Raw genomic sequence first — 25,830 nt, forward strand, 5'->3', positions numbered from 1 at the left:
TTCAATCTTTATCATTTATTATTTTTATTTGGACAACATATATACATATGTACAAAATACCTACTGTCAGAATCCTCTTTTATAATTTCATTTGATTTACAAAAACGGGACAGCAAAATAACTTAGGTCACTAATACTGTACAAAAATAAAACTGATTAAACAGTTGTAAAGATCAGTATCTTACAGTGTTACAGATCATTCATCTGTTGTGAAAGAACATCTCAATCTATCCAGAGTGATGAGTACTGTGCTTAATCTACCTGCAAACTGACAACGAGTCAGTTTCTGTAATTATAACTATACCAAATATAATTCTCAAAAGAAGCATGATGTAGGGCTACACCTTAAAGCCACGGCATCGTTCCACAGTGGTGAAGGGCTTTCTTCTTCCCTAACCAAGGAGAGGAGTTATCTTAACTCTAAAACTATTAAATTTTCCAGAATATGACAGCTACTTACAGTATTAGATAAAACAATTTTTCTTTCTTTTGAAACACCTGCAACAGTCTTTCAAAAAATTCAGTTTGGTTAAAAAAGTAAACAAAAATTACTATCCTCCATTTGGATTTTTTTAAGTTAAATCCATGGTCTTTTTAATATAAAAAGTAATTGTTTCATAGTTTTAGTGTTCAACGAACTCTAGTAGTCCTATTTGAACCATATCTTGATAGAGTAAATCTAATTAGAATGCTGGTTCCTGTTTTGTGACATTTTAAAACAGGATTTATCACAAGGAATAAAAAGCCTTGAGTTTATACGTTATGTTACTATAACATATAAGAGAATATCAAATGTGTGTTCTTCAACGACTTGAAAAGGCAAGTAGCAACTTTTTTGGGGAAGTAAATTGTGCATTTTTTTTTTAAAACAAGTTGCTGCATTTACAACCATCTAAGTGCTGGACAAAAGCCACATGTAGATTTACTCCTGAAACTACAAAGATTGTCTTTCACTGACTTTGCTTGGTTTTCCTTCATTTCGTTCTGTGAGGGAAAGATGAGTTTGTACAAGTTAGTGGGTTGCTAGGCAACGCCAAACTCCTCACTCACTAAAAGGCAGCATGCAGAGGGTCACAAGCAGAACCATTCCATGAGTTCAGTAAGAAATAGGCAGCCTAACCTATTTCATATGGAAGAACAGATGTCCTTAAAACTTATTTTGGACACAGAAATTAAAATTTGGTTTAAAATAAGCGTTTCAAAAATCTGAAACAGAGGTAGAAAGTGTTCTTTATTTTTCCTGACATGTTTTCCCGTGAGAAAACACTTTCCTTTTTATCCCATGGACTGCTCCCAGTCCCTAATGTTAAAAGCAGTTCTCTTTACAGAACTACTAATACAACTACGCTGGTTAAACAAACAAAAGAAAAACACCGTGCTAGTGATGGCTACTGTATTGGAAGTTGGAGTCAGCTGTGACCCATGCCGGCTGCAGGAGCCCACACTGGTTCTGAACTGGAAACAAGCATGTGTCAGGTGAAATGATGAATTCACCCCAGGTTTACACAACACATCTCATAGCACACGTATAAACTAGAGTGCACCATAACTCCCTGTTTTAAATATCAGATAAAATTGTCAGAAAACGTTGTTTCTGATGAAAAAGAAGAATATGTAAACATTTCCCCCACGATCACTGCTGACTCCCCTATTTGAGGTTTCTTCTCAACGATGAAAACTCGGTTCATTTTTCTGACCACGTAAAGGCCAAAATTAAGTTTTCAGGTAAATGGCATATTATGCATATAGTGGTTGAGGCCATTTTAGACCCCTGGATACGAGATCTTATAGTGGTGAGGCTACTGATGTAAAAGATACAGTGTTGTGTTTTCATTCCTATATGTTCCATGTGCCTTCCTTCTCCAAAAGGGATGATTTTGCGCAGTCTCCTCTGAAATCATCGTGGTATCTTCCCTTAGCGCTCACTACTTATAGGGGTATGTTATTTTTCTTTTCACATTTCAGCTCCCTTTTCCTTTTACGTAACTCTTGCACCTGTTAGTGGCGGTTCTGTAGGAACATGGGACGGTAACCGACAAACCTCTTCCCCAAAGAATAAACGTTTCCAGAGCTAGTTACTGTTATGCGCCCATTCAAATAAAACCCAACAGAGTCAAAGCCCTCGCCCTTCCTGGCATTATGGTACAATAAGAAGAGGTTAATTAAAAGGACCGGAAATTTTGGAAAAGTTAATAGCGTTAAAATTGTTTGTTCTTTTTTAAATTAAAAAATATATATACTACCCTCCTTCTCCTTCAGCGTCTGTTGTATATATTCTGCCCTCACATCTCTGCCATGATTTCATAGGGAAACGTGTATACTGTAAAATAAGCAGATTATAACGTGGTTCCAAACAGAATGTCTGCTTCTATCCTTAAAGCATGTATTTAACTTATTCATCCTCTGCGTTAGAAAATAAAAGTGCAGCTTATGTTCAAAAAGTACAATTCATACAAAGCAAGGTTTGAAAGTTCTGTACTTACAGTAACCTTTCAAAGGTGTGTCTTGATTAGTATAAATTCATACTGCTTACCCATTGGCTATAAGTAACTTTTTTGTTTTCAAGTCTTTAGATGACAGATCATGCTGGAGTAGATGTGCTCTTGCTTGCATAAAGACAGCTGTGCTATGGCGTTTCGTATCTCAAAAGGTAACGTGATTCAAGAGAGTGGTTTTGCTAAAGAAACTGAAGCACACTCGTCATTACATTAAAAGGTAAGAAAACAATTCTGAGAGACAGCAAGCAGAAAGGGCCCAGAATCACTGCGTGATGCTACAAGTCAACTCACCCAGTCAGACATATGTACACCAGTGTTGAATCTTTAAAATTCTACCCCAGTCTTGGCTTTAACCCCCTCCCCACACCTGCCACCCCTCCACCCACCCCCAAAAGAAAATTAAGGAGAGGAAAAAAAAAAAAAAGCATTTATCTTCCCTCCAACAGTCAGAGACGGTTCAGAGTTGCCTCTGCAAGGGGGACCAAGTGTTGACTTTGATCTTAGGCTACAATGTGCTTTTTAAAAACAACGCAGGGAGAGGAAAATTAGACTAGTGACCAAAGAACAGTGACTTCCTGTGCTGGCAGCACGCCTCTTCTGGGCCGTGGTTCCCACCTGTCTGTCTGTTCGCTGGGAGTAGTTCGTCCTTCCGGGTCCGTCCCTCCCTGGCTCGGGTGGGCAGCACCTCACAAAGGGTTGGCCAGCGCCTTTTTGGATCGCTTGATCATGCTGGGGTGGAACTCCGTGTGCCGCCGGGCGTGCTTGGTCAGGTGGTCGCTCCTCATGAAGCGCTTCTCACACAGCGGACAGCGGAACTGCTTCTCCCCCGTGTGGGTCCGGTAGTGGCGGGTCAGCTCGTCGGAGCGAGAGAACTTTTTAAGGCAGTCTGGCCACGTGCAGGGAAAGGGCCGTTCACCTAAAAGAAGAGAATCAGGGACACAGGTTAAAGAACGTGTAACCGAAATTCTCCAGGCTGGTCCTGGTCAACCATCCCCATGACTCAGAAAATAACTCCTTTGTGTTCGGGGCTGAATTGTGTGCCCCCCATTCATAGGCTGAAGTCCTAACCCCCAGTACCTCAGAATGTGGCTGTATTTGGAGATAGGGTCTTTAAAGAGGTGATTAAGGTTACATGAGGTCATGTAATCTAATGACTGGTGTCTTTATAAGAAGAGGAGATTAGGTCACAGACTCGCAGAGGAAAGGCTGTGTGAAGATGCTGGGAGAAGACGGCCAGCTACAAGCCAGGGAGACGGGCCTCAGAAGAAATTGACTCTGCCAACATCTTAATCTTGGACTCCCAGCCTCCAAAACGGTGAGAAATAAATTTCTATTGTTTAAGCCACCCAGTCTGTGGTACTTTGTCATGGCAGCCCTAACAAAGTAATACCATGAAGAAATTGCTGAGAATCATCTTCTCTAGGTAAATGAGCTTGCTCTTTGTACCCAATGGATCCCCAAGAGCCTTGGAAACGATATTTTCCAGTTTTTGTCTACACGGTTGCTGGTTTCACGAGTTCTCTCCGAGGAGTCAAAAACCTTAGCCCTTTGCTAAACTTCCTGGCATTGTACAGATGGAAGAGAACTGGGGCATCTAATCCAACCAACCTCCCACCAGAGGCAGGCATCTCCCCTTAAGCTCCTGAATGTGTGGCCACCCAACCTCTGCCTGAGCAATTCCGGTGGCAGAGCCCCTTACCTGCCAAGGAAGCCTGCTTGTTTCTGAGCATCCCTGTAATAAACACTCTTATTGATGTGAAACCTGCCTTCCTGCGAAGGCCATATCTTAAGTTATATTGTCTTAACACTAAAAATTAGTTTTTTCCCTCTGCCACATAATAATCCCTTAACTATCTGAAGACTGCTATCATGCCATTCTCTAATCTCTTCTGGTCTAGTTGAAACAATCCCAGTTTCTTCCATATTTCTCATAAAAGAAGAACTCACATAATTCTAAAATAATAACATAAGCGCAGGCACAGCACTAAGGGTTTCACACGCATTATCTCACTGACTTCTTACAGGACACCCCACGGAGGTGGCCCATTTTACAGATGAGGCTTAACACTTGTCAGAGTTTCCACATCCCTCCCATTACGGTTGCTCTCCTCAGATCCACGCTATTGTCTCCCCGTCCCACTTAAAACGCAGCTAAGCCCGCCCTCCAGACATGATCAGGCCAGCACTGGGGGCCTCCTGACCCCTGCATTGGCAGGGGAGAGTCTGTGTCCATGTTTGTTGGGCAGGACACACACAAGCAGAAAGGCAGAAAGAGCTGCTTAAGATCAGAGGCTTGCTTGCTCTTCTTGTGAGTGACTGTCACCACCCCCCAGCTCTGAGCACCTGCCTACCTACTCCTCACACCTTTCCAAGCACAGACCAAAGCAGCTGCTTCACAGACTCAGGACACAGACTCTGGTTTCCACAGAACTCTCCAGACACTCCTTAGGTAGGTGTGAGGAGTGAATCTTTTCTCACTCCTGTTCCCACCTTCCTGGGACCCAGAGAGAGGCTCAAAGGGCCTGGAGCTGCCCAGCGTGGTGCATCTGAGTCATCCAAAAATGATTCTTTTCCCCCAGCTTCTCCTAACCTGTGCCAGAGATGTGAAAATAAAGATAATAACAACAAAATACCTCTATCACCTTCGTGACTAAGGTTTTACTTGCTGTTCTCTAAGCACAGATATAGCCATCACGCCATGTACAACCTACCTGCTCTTATGGGAAACCTGATGTGGGCAAAACAAATTTGTATAAACAGATTCACTATACACAGGTCTAAGTATAAGTATTTCCTCACTGAGCTCTAAGCTGAAAAGCCACAGCAGCAAAAGGCAATAGCAAGCCAGTGAACCCTGAGCCCTACCCAAGGTGGATGATGCACAAGGATACTCAGAGGGCCAAAAAGAGAGGGAGAGGAAAAAAGAGCTTCAGACTGAACCCTCTGAAAAATCCAATGACATGGAGTTGAAAACTACACTTTTGCAACTTCTGTTGGATTAAAAAGCATTTTTACCCAGTTCAGCAGAACTTTTGAGCAAAAGGCAAAATGCAGGTTATCATAACCCAACAAGGTTAAGCTTCGCTGGGCAAGGACAGCATCCCGTCTGACCTCCGTGCTACTTGTGCTGTCAAGCATTTAGTAAAGGCCTCAGCTCTGTGCGTGTGTGCGCGCTGAGTCTGCTCAAACTCCAGGTCGCGCAGGTGACCAAATCCTGCTCAGAAGTTCCCAGACCACAGGAATATTTCCGGGCTATTTCTGAATCAGACTGCAGCCAAGTCCTCACTAACCCAAATGAAGAATCTATGGGAGAAGTGTTCTTTAAACATGTTATGTTAAAAAATATAATGAATAGTTAGAATTCATAGCGTGATAAGTTGTAAAAAAAAAAAAACAACAGACCAAAAACCCCTGTCTGTTGTCCCTTTCCTGAAGCCCTCTCTCCACTGCTTGAGGATTTGCTGGGGAGGAAAACAATGACAAGGAAAAGTTCTGTGTTTTCTCAACACTTGTTAGGACAGACACCCATCAGAGGTTGTTTCCTTGAAGGAGTGGTAATGTGGTTTAGTTATTCACCGGCACATGTTTCTTTCAAGCGAGTCATGAGGGGAGATTAATTTATTTGAACGGATCTGTGTCCACTGTGGGAAAAATGGGTCAGAAGACCACTCTACTGTGTGCTAAGACTGGAAAAGAAATAAGGCACCCCTTGTTTTAACAAGATGGAAGTGATAGTCAGTGGGAAATCGTCATGAAGCCTGAATCAGCTGCATGTACTGGAGATCTATTAAGCATTTATATGCTTATGATTTACAAAGATTTCAAGTGTAATCAGGGTCCATTCCCATCGGATTCCCTTTCGGTCTAGCTTATGGCTACACACTCTTCACTGCCCCTCACAGTTGGCATGTGATTGTTCTCATTGCTTCTAATCCAGGTGCTGTCATTGACCTAGCATCCTTTTCCCTGAGTGCTTCAGAGACACAGGGTCACCCACAGAGCCCAGAGCAAATAAGAGCCAACAGTAGCCTTTGTTAGATTCATATAACGTGTGTAATTCAAGCTTACAGTTTCCAAGCGTTTAAAAATAGATCTACTTGGAAGTGAGTTGCTGGTCTAAAAGCTCTAGAATCATTTTGATTTTTCTCAGATCCTTTGGAAAAGCATTAGGGGCTTTTGGTCAATGATCTAAATCAGGGGTTAGCAAACTATGGACCATAGGTCAAATCTGACCTGCTGGAATAAACACCATTCCTATACTTAGTTTTTACCTAATGGTTGAAAAAAACCGAACAGTAACATTTTGTGGCAGGGGAAAGTTATATGAAATTCAGGTTTTCATGTCCGCATACAGAGTTGCACTGGAACACAATCATACTCATTGTTTATGTATTACCTATGGCTGCTTTTTCACTACAACAGCAGTGTTGAGGAGTGATAAGAGATCGTACGGACCACAAAACCTAGAATATTTACTATCTGGTCCTTTATAGCAAGTTGGCTGACCCCTGATCTCAACCTGCAGGCCTGAATTTCTATCTAGTGTACACCACAATCTGTAATTCCAAATGTCTTCAGGAGCCAGACACATAAGAAAAGTGGGTGAAATGCCAAGTATATTAGACCATGGATTGTAGAGGAATCTGGGGCCAACTGGGGAGTGCTTTCCACACATAAAGGCATTCAAATTCGACACTTGATGAAACACTGTGCCAGCCAAGCAGTGTGTGTTCAGGGGACCTGGATTCTTCTTGGGGATTTGCAATTTGCAGCCCTATGAAATCATCCACCTCTTTAACCCAGTGGAGAGTTTGCATACAACCTATATTATAGGATGCATTTCCACGTGTTAGTTAATGATAGACACATATTAAGGTATCTAGAAAAAGATACGTGTTTTTTTTTTTTTTTTTTTTTTTGCGGTACGCGGGCCTCTCACCACTGTGGCCTCTCCCATTGCAGAGCACAGGCTCCGGACGTGCAGGCTCAGCGGCCATGGCTCACGGGCCCAGCCGCTCTGCGGCATGTGGGATCTTCCCGGACCGGGGCATGAACCCGTGTTCCCTGCATCGGCAGGCGGACTCCCAACCACTGCGCCACCAGGGAAGCCCCAGGCCCTTCCTTTCAGCTCAAGGCTAAGGCCCCCAAAAGAATGGTTAACCTTCTTTATACAGAACAAATCATATGGTAAAGCAACTATCAGTTAAAGAATATTTAAACTTGTCTTTCGTATTAATGAGAGAGTTACCATCCTCCTGGGGGAAAAAAATAAAAAAGAACAGACATGTACTCGTGCTTTATTTCTGGCCTTCACAGGAAAACACACCCAGAGGCAGTGACACAATAAAGTCTGCTTTACTGGAGCAGAGCTGGTAACAGCACAAGTTTCTGTGCATTCTCATTATTTATATACCACTTCCCTTCCCCTTCAGCAACAAGCTCAGCGCCTCTCACTGACAGACTCAGCTCTGAGTATAAAACATACTGGATCAAAACGGCTACTGAACACTGCATCAAACGTGTAAAAGGCTTTCTTTGCAGAGACAGGTCAGGCCTCCAGAACTCTCCTGGGTCTCCAGTGGGTTCAAGAGAAGCGGAGGGGGGGCCTTCTGGCTATGCACTCGCTAACTTGATGGCTCATTGCTTTTAAGGAGCCTCCACCCTACCCGGTGATTAGTTGATGATGTCAAGTGAAGCTTATTCTTCTCGGTAAAGTCATGAAGTGAACAGTGGTGAGCTTTCCATATAGAGGGAGAATGAGGACAAGTACGGGGATTGCTAACTGGATATATCCAGCCTTGTCCAAGCTCCCCAGAGCTCAGATGGACAGCCATTGCAGTCCTGGCCTAGGGTCTCGACCCTCCCCCTCCCCCCTCTGATCCTCTCTCTTCCCCTCCCACAACTCCACAGAAGAGCCCAAAATGGGCTAAACTTAATTGGGTTTAAGAGGGTTAAAAATACCAACTCTGAAGCTTCCACTGCTTTGAGGAAAAGTAACCCAATCTAGTAAAACAAATCTAAGGGAATTGGGCCTCCTTTTCAAAATAGAACTCTAAAAATGTCAATTAATAATCATAGCTTCACACAGATGTACAAAATCAAGGCTGTTTCTTGAGGAAAAATAGTGTTTTTCTTAATTACAAAAAAGCAACTAGGATTCCAGAGATAAAAGGATAATTTGATATTGGAAAATCATAATGATATTACATGTCATTTAATAGGTTAAATTCACCCCCACCCACACTCATATCTTGCCTTCATAAATTCAGAACAATATCTGATAAAATTCAACATCCATCCCTAATAAAAGCTTTTAGGAAAACAAAATAGTTCCTTAACAGGATAGAAAATATAGATTCAGACCTTTCCCCAGCAGGGTCAACAGTAAAATGAAGGCCGCATTCCCACGGAAGTCAGGCAAGGCAGGAATGGACTCCTGCCCCAATCACTGTAGCTATTTAACGTTGTTCAGGAAATGCTAGTGAGTGCAATTAGATAACAAATTAAGAAGTAAATTGTGGGAAGGAGGAGGCAAAATAAGAATTACTTGCAACTGATACAACTTCCTATTTGGAAAGTCTAAGATAACAAAAGTTAAAAATGCAGAGCAGAGACTGGCACAGCACTGTAAATCACCTATACTTCAATAAAATAATTGAAGAAAAAAATGCATTCATAGGTGTAAATATACAAAAGAGCAATGGTTTTCTTATATGCTAAGCATAGTCAGTCAGGATAAGCCCACCAATAAAGTTCAGGACCTGCATGAAGAAAATCATAAAACTACGATATGAAAGGAAATGAATAAATGGGACATTTCCCATGTCGCATTGATGGCAAGACCCAATGTTCTGAATATGGCAATTCTGTACAAATTCATCTATGAAATTAACACACACCATAGAAATTCTTTTTTCTTGAACTTGACAAAATTATTTTAAAGTTCATTGGGAAGAATAAATACCCTCCACTTGCCAAGACAATTTTGGAATAGAACAATAATAAATGAGCACTTGCAATACCAGTTATTAAAATGTATGATTAAAGCTGCAAAAATTAAGACAGTGTGATACCAGCATAGGAAAAGACAAATCAGTGGAGCAGAGTCAAGTCTGAAGATAAACCCAAGACTACAGGGATGGGCATTTCAAATCAGTGAAGAAAAGAATGTTTAATTCAATAAATGGCATAGATATCTGGTAAAAAAAAAAATTAAATCTGGATCCCTACCCTTATCCTTACACTTAAATGAATTATTTACATTTACTGTACACGTAAATGTAAAAAATAAAACCATAAAGGTAAAAGAAATTATAGGTGAATATTTTTAGAATCCTGGAATAGGGAGGGACTTCCTAAACATGAAATCAAAGGCAGTACCCTATTTGAAGGATAGTTTTAAAATACTTAAAAATGTTAAACTTCTGCATGGTAAGATACATATACATAAACACACACACACATAAGTAAAAAAATTTAAGAACCAAAACAGTGAACGAATAAAGGAAATTGCAGCCTATGACAAAAGGTTAAAATCTGTGGTACAGAAAGGACACTAGCAAATCAAAATGAATAGCCCAACTTAATAAAATTGGGCAAGGATGCAAACAAGTAATCTATAAAATAAGAAATACTAACATCCAATTAATAAATATATGAAAATACAGTCAATCTCATAAGTAATCAAAACATGCCAATCAAGACACCAATGAAATACACATCAGGCTGGTAAAAGTGTTAAAAAGTATGTTCATATACCTATCATTGATGGTGGCATGAGGAAATAGGCATGGGTGGAAATTAGAATTGTTCCAGGACCACCTGGCAATACATTTGTCCAGGAATTATTTGTGGTAACAATCAGGGAGGAACACAAAAATATACAAGGATACCAACATTGTTTATAAAAGGTAAAGCTTGGTGACAACCTAAATGTCTAACAATAAAGAACTGGTTTAATACTTTAGTGTTCCATACAGTGGAATAATATGTGCCTGTTAAAAAGGTACTAGATTATTCTATACAGAAGATGTTAGCAATACACGGCTAAGTGAAAAGAGCAGTGCATGATCTGCTGTGTATGTATGTGAACTTCTAAGGAGAGGAAAAATCCTGGAAGAATATATGCAAAATATGAACAACAGTTATCTACAGGTGAGGGGATAATCTCTACTTCTTTTTGTAATTTTCCCCTATGTTTTCTGATTTTTTTAAGCAAGTACAAATTTCTTTTATAATCAGAAGTCAGAAAAGTCTTACACAAAACAAAGGTAACAACTGTTTTGATGCATATGAGGTCAAATTTTTCCACCAATGGGTTGATCAAGATCCGATTCCATTCGAGGGGTGGGTGGTTTACACTCTATTGAGAAATAGACTCCAGTGTCCAAGACCAAAGAAAGGCAAAGAATCCTTCTGCTTCCTTCTCAAATTGTTAGAAAGTGAGAAACTTTCAGAGTAAGCTACATGTGTTTTCTCACTCCTCCCCCACCTCCTCCTCTCCTTCGAGAAGAGACAGGAATCTCCCTTCAGATACCAAGTGACACAGGCAGCGATGGCAGGGCTGCCCCACCAAGGAGCAGGCTCCTTAGGAAGCAGGGGGAGAAAGAGGCGCAGATACACAAAGCCCAGAGCCCAGCGCAGTGTTCCTGGTGGAGCACCAGCCCACACAGTTGCCGCAACCTGAAGCCATTGACACCCCACTGTCCATTATCATCGGTCCTCCTTCCCCATGGGAAAGCAATGCTAACCTGCAGGTACAAAATGTGAGCTTTGCTTTACTGTTTTTCATTTCCACACCCAAGTGCAGAAGCACCCATACACTTGCATCGTCTGGGTATAGCCAATTCTACATTTCCCTGCATAAATCATTCCAATTAATATCAAACTCAAAAATCAAGAAATTAAAAGCCTCCTGTTCGCCAGAAATGTTGCTACTACCTACACAGGTAGATGTCCTAAAAAGATAAAAATTCTTGATAGCTTCAGAAGAATCCTGCCTGAATGCCATCCCATCACATTATGGTTTGCTCCTGGCCTCTCTCTCTGAATCCCTCTTGTGGTTTGGTTTCCTTTTACATTTCATTTGTTGATACAATGGACTCACTATAGAGTCTGGATGTGAGATTTTACTTCCTGGTCCCTGTGATTATCTGTGGAAAGCAGCCTGTCTCCATACTTGAGGTTCTGAACTGGGAAGTGGGTGTCCGTAACGTCTGCCATGCAGTACTTCCTCACCGGAAGCTGGTGCCTAGCTATTTGGAAGCAAGCCTGTCCGAATATTGCTTGCACATTCCCAACCTCAACTGATCTGTGAGATGGCACATGTGCCAGGACCTCAGAAAGGAAGACAACAGACAATAGAGTCTTGACTCTTTAGGTTCTCAACCCAGCAAGAGATATATCATTATGCCTTGATGTCTCCATTACCTGGCCCCCAGCTCAGCCACTCTGAAATGGCAGAGACGTAAGGTGACCTACCCACGTCCACACAGCTAGGTCCAGGCCCAGATTAGCCAATTCCCACGACTGCATTCTTCCTCCCATCCCAGCCTGTACTGCCTCTGCCCAGTTCTTTGTGGAAAAGAGAAATAGTAAATAACCTACTAGGCACTAAACATTGAACAGGATATGTAAGTTTGATGGCAAAGCTATGCTGAGAACGTAGATTCTTTGAATCTTTGCATTCTGGGTTATTTTTATGACCATCTTAATTCAAACCCATCCTGTTTCAGATGAAGCCAACTCAAGAGAGCCAATGACTCGCCCAAGGACATCCTTAGAACCAGTTTTCAAATTCTAGCTTCAGTTCTGAGCACTGAACAAGATTAGAGGTGAAAGCAGAACACACGCCTTAACTAAATGTAGAGACAGCCTTTTTCCGTGTTTTTCTAATCCTCTTACTCCCAGGCCCTCCTTTCCAGATGCATTGCCTCGGGGAGGGAAGAGACAGTTTAAAACAAGTAAGTTGCTGCTAAGCTTGAGGTTTCAAAATAGAGCTTTAAAAATGTAAAGCAGACCCTGAAATCCTCAAATTCTCTTAATTTGCCAGAGCTTCGTAGCAAGACCTGAGCTATAGGGAGAGAAACTGGAGGAGCTGTGTTTAGGGAACAGATACAGAGGTCTGAGAAGTGCAAGCGTTCTGGACTCTCCTATTAGAAACAGTCTTGGGCAGTCCCAGAGGCCGACCACTGCTGCCTGGCCCACGGCAGCCTGGAGCCTGTCTGAGCCTCTCTAGGGAAGTCGCCACACACACCAGGGCACCTGAGGAGCTGGGTAGCCAAGCTGAGAAAAGGGTCTCAAGTGTTTGCCTAAGTTTCCACCCCTCCTAATGTTTCATCTAAGGACCAGGACCCAAGCTGGTATAGGGCACCCTGGGGGAGACCAGCAAGGTCAAAGGATGGCACGCAACACGGACAGCCCTTCCATGATGCTGGAAGAAGAGGTGAGGCTCTTGCCCACCAAGTAGATCACTCCCAGGAGAAAGAAAGGCAAAAGGAGAGACAGAGAGAACTCTGATTTTGTGACTATGTACCCAAAAGAGAATAAAACTTAACACAAAAGAGACTGAGAGACCCCAAATTGCCAAGATAAAGTTTGTCCACCAACAGCAGAAATGGTGGGGAGGGCAGGGGGGCTCAAGAGAACTCAGTTCTCTTCGGCTCAGAAAAGACAATGAGCAAACCAGGAAGACACAGGAGGCTGCTGTCTGGTTAGTGGATGCCTCCTCTACCTGCCACCCAGGTCACGGCACTCGCAGTGACCCAGAGTGACTAGTGACGGTGCTCCAGCATCAGGTTTCCAGCTGTTTCTCTCCGGGCTCAACCTCTGTACACTGCTGGCACGAGAGTAAGGCTGCGATGACCATAGATCCTACTCACACATGCCACATGCGCCATCAACACATCATTTTTCCAGCTTTTACGGAGTGAGCCACTAATTCATACAGTCTGGTGTTTGTCACCAAAGACCACGAAGAACGGCAGGGTTGAGCTGTCCAGCTCTTACCAAACAGCCCCTGCCTGACTCCCTCAGCCCTCCTGGGGCAGGCGTTCCTGGACAGCGCTTTGAAGTTTGGGAGCAAGCAGGGCACTGAGAAAAAATGACTCAGGTCAGAGGTGCAGATTGTGTCTCTTTCACACTGGGAACTCCCGCTTCGGTGGGTAATGCTCAGCAGACAAGCATCCTGTGGCTGGCCATGGGTATGAATTGCAACACCCACGGGGGAAAGCAGCTGTTTGGTTGTCATTCTGCTTATTTTCATTAAAACAGCAATGGTACAAAACTACTGTAGAATTATGACAGCATAGGGATTTAAGTCATTTTTATATGTTTTTTTAAGTTATTTTTAAGATCTAATTTTTGCCTCTTACGATTTATTGCGGTGTTTTTGTTGGGCATTACGTACACCGAATAGATTTCTGAATCCCATTGGGAAACACCATATAAACAGCTCATCTTTGTAAAGACAAGGCCTCTCTCTATTAGCACACAGGGTGACAAACGTTCATGTAAACACAATTCATTTCTCTGGGCATTAAAATAGACGACTGGAATTAAGACCAAGTGAACGGTGCCACTGATCACATTGTTGCCACTATACGTGTTCCGTGTGAGGTTTTGGGTACTGGCTTCTAGAACATCCACTGAGCAGGCCTATGGGGCTGATCCTGACGATAAGAAATACGTGTTGAAATAATCTATCTTTTACAAAGACTATTTAGTATACAGCTATCTTATAGGTTGAACTCCAGAGAGAGTTCAGAGCTCTTTCTCTTCAAAGGGGAGAAAAATGAGAGAAATTGTTGTCATACTAATCTGTCTCTCATTTTGTCAAACTCTGCCTTTGGGAATATCCTGTCTGTAGTTCTAAATGGGTGGATCGAATGAACAGCTGCTGGTTTTGCCTGTCTGGCACCTATTGCCTCTTTGGGGTGATAAACAGCACACCTTGAATTTCCTTTTGGAAACCATTCCTTCCTCACTCTGAGTTTACGTAATTCCAGGCGGGCGACCCCACACCCCAGGCCCAGAGGTTGGATGTGACCCAGCTGTGCCACAGTGACTGAGTTCAGGGACAGGCACAAAATTCTGTGTTCTGAAGCCTGAAGCCTGGGACTTTTGCTGGAATCACTAGGAAAGGGGAACTGTCTTTCCACAGGGCTTGCTGAATTGGCAGGATGGGAGTCCGAACTGCTGGCAGCTATCTTACCACCGTTCAGAGACAGCCTGCGGGTGAATGAAGCCAAAGCAGAGGAGAGCAAGGCTGGGCCAGGGAGAGAGGAAGGCACTGACCACCTGTATCCAGAGATCCCTAACACTAGAGTGACCCCAAAGGCGGTGGAAATGGCAACCTATGAAGTTCTCATTTTTACTAAGCCAGTCCAAGTTTGGGTTCTGTTCCTTACAACCAAGAGGCTTGATTAAAACAGCTGTGGACCCACAACTGGGATCTTTTTCAATTGGAAGGATGAAGGTTCTGGATAGCTACTGGAAAATACAGGATAGGTTTGGCCAGGTCCATGATTTCTGAAGGTATTCCTCACCAAGCTTCATAAAAACAAGCCAGAAGCCAGAGCTAGAACCCAAGAGTATAGACAATGGTGGCTTCGGGGCCAAAGCCAAGAGAGCCATGCAGAACACAGGGTCTCTTACTACTGGCAAGAACCCAAGGAGTCCTCGTCAACAACCATTCATGGTGCAACTCCAAGCACCTAGAAACATAGTAGGAAAACTTCAGAGTAACCTTGGACTAAGTTAACTAACTCCAATTCCCCCTATAAAATGAGAATAAGAGTACCTTCCTATTGCATAGGACTTCTGGGAGTTTAAATGTAACAATGTGTGTAAACCATTTGGCTTGGAACTTGGAGTGTAATACATGCTGGATGCTTCATTATTATCACTATCAATAGCATTATTACTAGTATTAATAATTTATAATTATTACTATCAACACTATTATTATCCACAACATTCACAGTACCTGCTGTCAACATCTAGCACACCTCTTTGCATGTAACAGTTACTCGATAACAAGTATTATTTAAATGAATGAGCTGCTGCTGGATTAATGTGGAACTGTAAACAAAAATTCTAAGCACCTCAAGGGCTTCTGGCCAACACATGTAGATTATTTTTAATTGTAATACTTAGTATATGGAGACACTGTGCTAAATGCATTAAATACCTCATCTGAATTAAGTTTCATAAAAACTCTATGAATATATAATTACTGAACTCCATTTTACAGATGGGAAAACTGAGGCTCAGAGAGTTCTCATAATTAGAAAGTGGCAGAGGCAGGATTCAAACACAGGTCGGAGGGACCCCTAAGCCGGTGTTCTACTGGCTCTACCTACTGCCTCCCTGCTGAAGGTAGAGACCTCTCTGGAGACCCCTCATCTCCAAGTTCCTTAGGGTGGCCTGGTTTCCTTCTCACAGGCCTTACTCTGCTTTTCTGACTGCCTCTGTCTCATCAAAGCTGGCTCCCTGGAAGGGAGAGATGGTAAAATCTCCATCTCTCTGATGAAAGAGGATCTGTAAGATTCCTTCCAGTTATTAAATGTCCATAATTCTCAGGCAGAATTTTTGTGCTTTTGTCTATTGCCTGCCTCACTGCCCCACTTCGGTTCAAGTCAGGTCTCTGGGAGGCACTTCTAAAACAACGGAGACTCGCCATGGAAAAACGTTCACACTTCGTTTAATACAAAATACTGCTGCCTGCTTTTCAAATCCTTGTCATTAGTTTTGTATGACTTAAGCTCCCGTCTCTTTATTTTAATCTATTTAAATAAAGTCCTCACTTCAAAAAAAAACAAAAAAAGGGCTTAATCAGGGCCGAATTCCATTCTGCTGTTCAAATTTGCGATCATTTTCAATTTTGGTTAAAAAAAAAATACACATGCCCAGTGGTCCTGGGCTTAGATGGTGAGCTTACTGGTTCTTGCAGCTCTAGAACCTTTAGATTTCAGATCCAGACGTTCAATTCTCATCTCAAGACTCGAAAGGCTGATAAACTGAGATTACAAGGGAAGCCTGCGGGTGCACCGTTGTAAACATGGGCTTTAATCACAAATAGAAAGGATGCCTTGGAAAATCCCACGCATGAAAAATGGATGCCTCTCACTCCCTTAGTGGGAAAGGCATTCTCTATGAATAATAACTAACATTAGTCCTATTATTTGCTGAGGGGACCGTTTGAGGCTGGGATAAGACAAATGTCTACTCCTGGCCTTAAAGCACCAAAAAGGTATTAAAGTTTCGGGAGGGCTCCAGGAAGGGAGGAGTAGGAAATCCCACAAGCAATGGCCTTGGCCGCTCCCATAATAAAAGGGCAGAGCTTCCCCCACCCCCACCCCACCCCCACCCCCCCACCCCCACCCCACCCCCACCCCCCCACCCCCCCCACCCCCCCCACCCCACCCCCACCCCCCACCCCCCACCCCACCCCCCACCCCCCCACCCGACTGACTCCACCTCTGCCCTTTCACTCCGTTAATTTGGTTAATGCAAAGCAGCTCTTTAAACCAAGGTTAAAACAAAACAAAAAAATGTTAACCAGATTGAAAAATCCTCAGGAGACCATGGGGGAAAGGAATCCAAACCTAAGAACTGCAAAGAATTCACAGTGAAGGAAGATCTCCATTTGGCTAAGCTCCAGCCTGGAGCACTTCAACTTCCAAGGACCCCATGTCCTCATTGTGCTGCTGAGGAAACTGAGGCTCTGGTAGCTTCTACGCTCTGCCCAACGTTACGTGCCTGCCAAGGCAGAAAGCCAGACTTTGAATCCTGGTGGTGTGCTTCCAAACCCTCCAGAGCACCCCCAATGCTTCAATGGAACAACCCTCATCTATCTGAGAGGGTTAAAAAAAAAAAGCATTCACTTTTTTACAGACAAAATGATGGATGTGATGACCTCTCAAGGTCACTTCCAACATCCAAATTCTATTCTTTTGATACTAACAACTGCTTACACCAAATGCTCTGAGTTGGGCTTAGGCCTGTGACTAACTTCCCAACAAAAAGTGGGGCAGAGCAAGAGACAGGACTGCTCAAAGACCACAGCAGAGGATCCCATTTCTTTCCCTTTTTAACTGTCTGTGGGCTTTTCTCCTTCCTTTGCCCCTCCTTTTTGCCTGTGTTGCATAGAAACAGAAACTGCCTTTGTACCAATTACTAGGCACTAATTTACGCTCTTCAGTGGGGGCGGGGCTTGCTGGAGAAACATTAGGAAAAGGTGGGAGGGTCGGACGTGGGGGAGGATTCTAGCAGCAGAGGCCTGGAATGCTGCAAGCTCTTTCTCCAAGCCTGAGAACAGACAAGAGGAGGAAAGAAAATTTAAAAAGTAACTGGAAAAAATTTTTGGAAGACTAACAAAATTGACAAAGCTGGCTTTTCTTTTCTTTTTTTTTAAATCAAGTATGCTCACGATCATAAGGCATTCTGAAATCAAAATGATGGTCAAGAAATCCGACTCTAACCAGGGCACCACGTCAGGTTGCTTTAGGGGCTCCTGAACGAGTGAATACTGGGAAATCACCCACCCACTTTTTTTCTCAATGAGCTTTTTAAGGAAGACCATTGTCAGCCACTTTCCCAATATGTCACATTATGTTTCTCCCTGGGAAGTTAAATCGGGGAATTTCCCACAGACATTGCAGAATGACTAGTTCCTAGGATAAGCGTCAACAGTTGAGCCAGGAATGTATATCTGACCCTTATGTTCAGAGTCTCAAGAACTGATTTCCCTCAGGTTACATCTTTGCGTCTGAAGGTAATGGGGTGTTACCATCAAAACAGCACGCTGTGGACTCTGGTACCTCCCTCCCTGACCCAGGCTCCACTTGCATTCCTCCCCTCTCTCTTCTCACCACTCACAGATTTGAGAGGAAAATCACGGGAAACAATGGTTTCACTCTGTAATTCTACTCCACTTGTATTTTCTGTTGTGAGACAGTAATCCCGCCAGCAGCAGCAGTTCTTCTAAGGCAACCCCGCTTTGTCTTGCTAGGGCAGCTAGGTGCAGGATGATGAAGGATGGGGTGGGGGGGGGAGGGAAGTGAGGAGGGAGCAACTGGTCCTTCCTACCTCCAGGACCAGGAATAACGAGCTGTTAGGCCCCCTCACAGGCCTCAGTCCCCAGGGTGAGATTACAGCAGTGAGCTGGGGCTCAAGCAGCTGTGGGCCATCTTTCCTTGGAAGCAAGGGAGCCTCTAGCCTCTTGTCTGAAACCCAGAAGCAAACCCTGCAGGACATCTTTGCAATTCTTAGACTCCTATCATCCTCCACAGCTAGAGCCTGTTTGCAGTCCTTTGCTCTCATTTTTTCCCGACAGGTTACATGAGCCTGGGTCTAGACAGTCTCACTGAGGATGGGGATGGGGGTGAAATCGCCCCCACAGGGCAAAGATTGTCTCTTTGGCAGGTTATAAAAGTCTTAGCTATTACAATGGTTTGTGGCCTTATAAAGGGGCACAGTACATAAGCAGCTCTACAGTATGTCTGTGGTACTAAAATGTCACGGGGAGAACAATTATAGGGGAAAAAATGGCTAATCTCCTTAGGGGAGAGAAAGTGGAAGAAAAGGTGGCAAAACGATGATCTATGCAGGCCCCACTCACACTTAATTGTAAATACATCTTGGATGAAGCATGTCAGGCTATGAAATACCACTCTACATCACTTTGGGGAGCATTATGGAAAGAAGAAGGGGGCAGAGAGGTGGTTTCCTTCAGGACCAAGGCACAGGGCCTCCCTTCTACTCAGGAAGAGAAGAGCAAGTGGGAAAGACTGGGCAGGGGCGAATTAATGGGCTGCCCAGAGGCCATTTCAACACCCTGCCCTGTCCCTCAACCGCTGCCTCCTGGGTAACGGAAGTGGGTTCTTCTCATACCTCTGATGGTACTAGACTCTCCCGAACCAAAAAGTTGACTCCAAAGCTTTTTGTAGCAATTAAGGAAGAAGAGTTCACGAGGCACAGAGCAGGCCTGGCTCCTGTATAAGCAAACTTTTAAAACTTTAGTCTCAGGGAAGGAAATCCGCCTGAGTTAGAGCTAGCCAGTGATGGACGTTGCTAGAGGGGCCAGAAAATCTATTTCCTGTTTGGAGGATAACTTCCATGGTGGGAGCTACCCAGGTCCCCTCCACCAGATATTATAGGTAGCCCAGAGAAATGTTCAAACAGGATAAAGAGAAACAGAAGCAGCCACTGCTGGCTGCTTTTGCAGCTCTTGTCTTTCCTTGTTTTTCATGAACTTCCTTCTGCCCTATTAAAAAAGTACATTGTTTTAAAATTTTTCCCGCAAAACTGGGGTGTGCTGATTGGGATTTAGGGCTTTCTGGTTTGCAGAATCCTGTAAGCAGTGTCCTTAAGCTCAACCCACTGTCACCATTTGGGGACAGCTGATTTAAGTCCCTCCAAAAAGATAGTAAAATTGTACCCGGCATGGAAGTAAGGCCTAAGGTTTCTATCACTGCGATGGCAACCTAGCATGACTCTACATCAGCTGGTTCTGATGACTTTTGAGCTGGAATTTGGATGCAGTTGTTTACCTCTCCAAAAGATACCCCCATGTGTCTATGTGTGCGTGGGTGTGCCTGTGTGCATGCGCAGGGTGACCACAAAGTTAGGAAACTTGGGATAATCCTTTTTTCTTTTTTCTTTTCGCGGTCCTAGAGAGGCTGAGGGGACGTGGGAGAGGGTCTGGGGAGTCAGTGGGTTTGGGTGTGGGTTTGTGGACGCCAATTTGGGGTGTGTGCTCAGAGGTGGGGGGTGGCGTGTGGATGTGGGGTGTGCCAAGATAAACTTAAAGTGGGTTGCATTTTCAAATAATAAGCTCAGTATGTTTTCAGGAAAAGTACTCCAATGGGTCTAATACTTAATCAGAAACAATAAATACACTCTAAAGTGTCCAAAAGGTCTGGAGACAGAAAAGTTCATATTCCTTGTACTTTTTCTCAGATTAACCATGGATCCACTGCTTAAATTTTAGAGGTACATCACCTGAGAAGACATCTGATCTAGAGGGTGAAGAAAAACAAACTGAACACAGTATTAGAAAATGTAAAGTACTGTACTACTTAAAAGTAAGTTTCTTCTATGTTTCCTGATTTTAAGCTCTGCCCAGTACACACAAACTATTATCTTTGCACAAGAATCCAAGTTCAGAGATAGTACCCTATCTTGTGGATTGAGAAACTGAGGCTCAAATAGAGAAGAGACTGCAAACTTAAATGCCAACAGAGACCATGTAAATGATTAAAATAAGGGACACTGCCTCATATAAAGAACCGTCAGTTCAAGCCAATTGTTGCTGGGCAGGAATTCAGACGCAGTATTGCCAGTTCATTCGATTTTTCCAGAGAAGCCAGAAATCTGGATTTGTGTGGAAATCCTGATTTTTCCATGTTAGTAACAAAATCTTTACAAACCCTGTGCTAGTCAAGCCAAACAAATTTGCAAAGCAAATTCCGCAGCAGACCTCTAGTTTACAAACTCTGAACTAGGTTAACATCTCACAACTGGGAAATGGAAGGACAAATCAGAACCCACCTCAGTCCACCTCAAAGGGGTCTTTTCTCTTAGGATACTCTAGAAATAACTGCACTGAACTAAACACAATTTTAAGTGTCTCAACTTCTAAAGCCACTGGTTCTGGGACTTCCCAGGTGGTCCAGCGGTTAAGACTCTGCACTTCGATCCCTGGTCAGGAAAGTAAGATCCCGCATGCCATGCAGCGTGGCCAAAACAAATAAATATATAAATAAAGCCACTGGTTCTATAAAAGTGGCATCTGTATGAGACTCTAGGAGGATAGGAGCAAGCAGCAGGAGGGATTCTGGTTGGGCCATATTGTGCAGGGGGGGGTGTGGCTGGAATTTTAGTTCTTAAAAAGTCTTCACAAAATACAGACATTCCAATTGCTATCTCTTGACCATCTTCTGGGTTTAATACCAGCAAAAAGTAGAAAAATTTAAAAAAAAATTTTCAATCAAGATGCTACCCCACCCTAAAGACAATCTAACTGGAAGCTGAATGGGAAACTTCCAAATGCATGAGACCTCCTACGAGTCTCTTATTTAGAGTATCCCTTGCACACACCTTCTCTAGCAGGAGTACACTTCTGACAGTCTTTACAGAGGCTGAGGTTTTTGTCCAACCATGTCCTAGCATTACAGAGCCCCCAGACATAAATAAGACACCTGCAATTACCACATCACTAGTTTCAAAAGACTGACTGTAGCATATAAAATGGGATTAACACTTCACTTCGTTTTCCACTCTGGACTGTGTAAAAGGTTCTCCTGAAACAACTGAGCTCACTTGCCTCATGGAGAATTAAAGAGCAGCGTGCGTGCACGCACACATTAGCAGCCATTTCTATATGCCTGAGAAAATCACTCAGCAGAACGGCCCAGAATGCTCTTCTGAGTTGGACAGACTCAGGGAGCTAACAGAGAAGCTCCGCAGGCCTCCCCAACTGCACAACTGGGCAGCTCCCTGAAGGAGAAAGTGCCTTTGCTCAAGGTGGCAGTGGGTGTCCCTGTGAGCTGAACTCTGGGAACATGGCTGACACAGCCAGGCCCGCCAAACAGCTGTTGGTGAGTAACACCCTCTGGTTAATATACCCCTACTTCACCCTGGGAGCCACGCTAAAGGTCACATCCCCCAAGCCAGGCACATCAACCTTACAGACACAAACTTTAAAATGTGCTGTTTTACGGCAACCTAGATGACAACCGCAAAGAGAACCTGATTTTGCATTAACCATGAGGAGGAAATTCAGCTTTACTCCGGTGCCAGCAGCCACCTCCACAAGAAGCACTTTCCAAAGGAAATAAAATATGAGATGCAGTTACGTGGCCTCTCTTTAAATAAGCAAAACCAAACCAAACCAGCCAATGATCATTTTGAAACCACAGGCCCAGGGCCTCATCTTAAAAGTACCAACAATTACACCAAAAAACGACAATACTTTCCAAGTAACTCCAACAACCTCCTCTTAAACATGGTGTTATAGGACAGAGGGAAAGGAGTTCATGAGAGGACCAAGCACTGTGCTTCCTTATCAGAACAGCAGCTGTAAAGGAACCTTATTAAAGATGGGGAGACAGCATGGTCAAGTGTGAATGCTTTCCAACTTTTTCTGAATATGTGAAACAGAACCAACAGAATTGGCTGACCAAGGTTCCTATAAGTCTCCAAAGCCCATTTTATACTGCAGATGTCTTACCAGCCACATGCATCTGATCAGCCCTGCCTTTGGCTCTCCCTGGGAGAGACCCTTCCACGGGGCCTCCAGAACATCCCAACGTTCATTATCATCAGCCTTGACCTCCGGCAAGAACCACACCTCCTCACTAACTGCTCTATTCAGGGTGGCGGGTGCGACCTAAATCACGTGGGAAAAAATCCACTCTGAAATCTCATTAAAAAAGCTAACTAGTTGTGAAGTTAACCAACCATCACTTGATCAAACTTCTCTGCTGCCTGAAGCAGTGTTATTTTAAACCTCTCTGGGGACTCTTGGCCAAATTTAAAACCACCTTGGCAAGCCCTGAAAAGTAGCAAGCATACAGCTAACCGAGCCCTTAGTCATCCCTAAAAGGTTCCATATAATGTGCGCCGCTTCTCTCCAGGTTTCGGCCACTTCGCGGCAATCCCACAAGACAGTAAAATAAAAGATACGCCATTTGACTGTGCCCCCCAACCCCCGCCAGCGTCTGTCCAAGTGGGGTGGCCCCAGAGTCGCCGGGTGCGGGAGTCCTGGGGGGGGCGGGGCGGGACAGGGGAGGGGCGGCACCACTCCCCATGAAGCCACGCACATCGGCTGGCACTCGGCACTCACTCTGCCCACCAGGTTAAGGCTCTCCGTGGCTTCTAGAGGCTGAGGACGATTAAGGAGTGAGCTTTCCGTCTCTAACCGGTTCAATCATTTTAAAGAGTTAAACAGCATCTCATCCTAAGTATTTGCACCCTTTCGGCCGAGCGTGGTGTCCTTTAACGCCCAGGAAGGCTGCCCGGCCAAAGGTTAACTAACCCGAGAGTTGGGTGGGAGAGGGAGACGCCGCTAACCTGTATGCACTCTGTAATGGGCTTTGAGATGGGAGGATTTTCCATAGACTTTCCCACAGCCACTGTAGGGGCACTTGTGCCTCTTTTCGGAGGCGTGTTTCCCCTTCGCAGCCACTCCAGGGTGGAGGAGGGAGAGCGGGCTGGGCGCGCTGCCAGGATCCTGTCTCTCCTCCGGGCTGTGGGAAGGACTCGACCCAGATTCGGTGGTCACGTCGCTGTCGGATCCCATATCCTCATCTGGACTCTCCAGGCTGTCGCTGCACACCGAGGGGGTCTGGATAGGTCGGTACTTGTTCAGGTCCAACAAGCTCTTGGCGATGGTGACCAGCGTGCAGTAATCCTTCCAGGTGTCCCCCGGGTCACCATGCTCCTTGGTCACCTCGCGCTCAGGTAGTCGCAGCCGCTCGGCGTCCGGAGCGCCCCCATGCTCCGGCACCGCAGCGCGGTTCGAAATGGAAACCAGACACTGGGCAGCCACGAAGTCCATGTAGGCGGCCGCGGACATGGTGCGGGCGACAGCAGCCCCGGAGGCGCGGCCAAACTTGGCGGTGGCTGTGGAGGTTCAGCTCGCCGTGCCCTGGCCTCGGACGACGAGCGCGGCGCGGCGCGGCGCAGCGGCCAAGGGGGCGGGGGCGCGGGGCGCTTCCGACTCGCAGGAGCGCCGAGGCGACCTCAGCCCCTCATCTTTACGTAACCGGCAGCGCCTCCGCACGCAGCATCCACGGCCCCGGGCTCCGCCGCGCTGCCGCCTCTCGCCGCCTCCGGTGCCCAGAGCCGGGCGCAATCCGCCCGACGGGCGCGCAGTCTGCTCCGAGCCGGCTCCCCTGGAAAGATGCCACACGTGGCGGTCGTCGCAAGTTTATTCGACCGAAAACGCCCCGAGGCGCTGGGAGAGGAAACTGCAAGAGAGGTACACGCCCTCGGCCGCCTTTTCAGTCCAGCCAAAGCCCTAGGACATTCACCCAACCACCCGGACGTGGGTGGCAAGGGCCGGACCAAGCGCCAGGTCTAAGAGACACTTTTCCCCCAGTCCACTGACGGCTTCTGAGCCCCTGCTCTTGCCGGTCCGCACCGTTCCGGCATTCTCTCGCTCAGTAACAATTTCGCAGAATCCCATCACGTCACAATCCAAACCCCCTCCAATTGGCCAGTGGGGAGGGTGATTCAACTCTGTTTACTTTCTTCCTCTGCCAGTCAGAACAGCCTTTCGGTGGAGAGGTGCGTCTAGAACTGAGGCGTGCGGCCAATCCGACAGTTCTGTTTCGATGCCTCGTGCTACCTCTACAGCCTCGAACGCTGACATTTAAAAGGGTAACAGCCGGGAGGCTGGAAAGGAGCAGCCGCGCATCTCTGGGAGTGTCTCTCAATCCCTTAGCCGGTCCAGGCCTCTTGGCTTACGTTCCAGCTTGCGGAGCTGTGGGATACACCTTCCCTACTCGGTTGCGTTCCTTCTTACGACAAAAGAGAACTTCAGTTTCATTTTCCAGCTCGCAAACAGTTAAGTGACTTCCTGCAAACGCTACAGTCCCAGCAACCAGTCTTCCAATCAAAAGTAAGTTGGTTGATGTCACTGACATTGGCTCAGCCAATCAGAAGGGCATTCCGAAGGCCAGAGCTGCACACTTGTAAACGCGAAGAGCTGTAGTGAAACTGAACACATCCTTGTACTTTGTGTTGCTGATGGGAAAATCGAGATATGTATGGGAGGGCAGTGGTGATAAATAAATGCAAAGTGAGTCAATAATTTAAAAAAAAAACAATTAAATATGTAAGGCCAAGTTGCTCAAGAATAAACACAAATGAGAAAGCATCAATTCGTTTTTCCATTTCGGGATGCAGCATACTTTGGGGCAGATTTTTAATAATTCTTCCACCCAATACATTAACTATGACTAATTCATCTTAAAAATGCAGAGCTGACAAAAGTTCTGTTTTAAAGCATAGTCCTTCTTCTGTCTGGCTAGTCTTACTTTGAAACGCTTCATCTTTTCTTTTGTGATACCTCAATTCCTCTCCTTCCCTCGTGCAATTTATTCTAAGGAAGCTGTTTTTGTTTTGTTTTGACGCTATTGTAACCTCCCTAAAATAAATGGAGACAAAAATCCCTGCATAACTTTTAAAACTTTAAAAACAACATTCTTAGCTCATTTTCTTTCCACAGACTCCTGTGGGATGTTAGGGCGTGTATCCCTTCCCTCACTTAACAGATATGAAGACTGAGACGCAAGAAAGTGACTTGTGACAGAACTCCATTGAA

General features: G+C 44.7%; 1 protein-coding gene across 1 annotated transcript; it reads right to left on the minus strand.

The window, feature by feature from the left end:
• Positions 1–25,381, minus strand: KLF9 (KLF transcription factor 9). The gene is made up of 2 exons (XM_004276408.4): positions 23,574–25,381; positions 1–3,414 (listed from the first exon to the last, which is right to left on the minus strand). Exons 1-2 carry the CDS (start codon positions 24,076–24,078, stop codon positions 3,185–3,187), a joined length of 735 nt encoding a protein of 244 aa, XP_004276456.1. The 5' UTR covers positions 24,079–25,381; the 3' UTR covers positions 1–3,184.
• Positions 25,382–25,830: the final 449 nt, after the last annotated feature.

The sequence above is a fragment of the Orcinus orca genome, chromosome 6 (assembly GCF_937001465.1).
Source record: "Orcinus orca chromosome 6, mOrcOrc1.1, whole genome shotgun sequence".
Classification (NCBI taxonomy): domain Eukaryota; kingdom Metazoa; phylum Chordata; class Mammalia; order Artiodactyla; family Delphinidae; genus Orcinus; species Orcinus orca.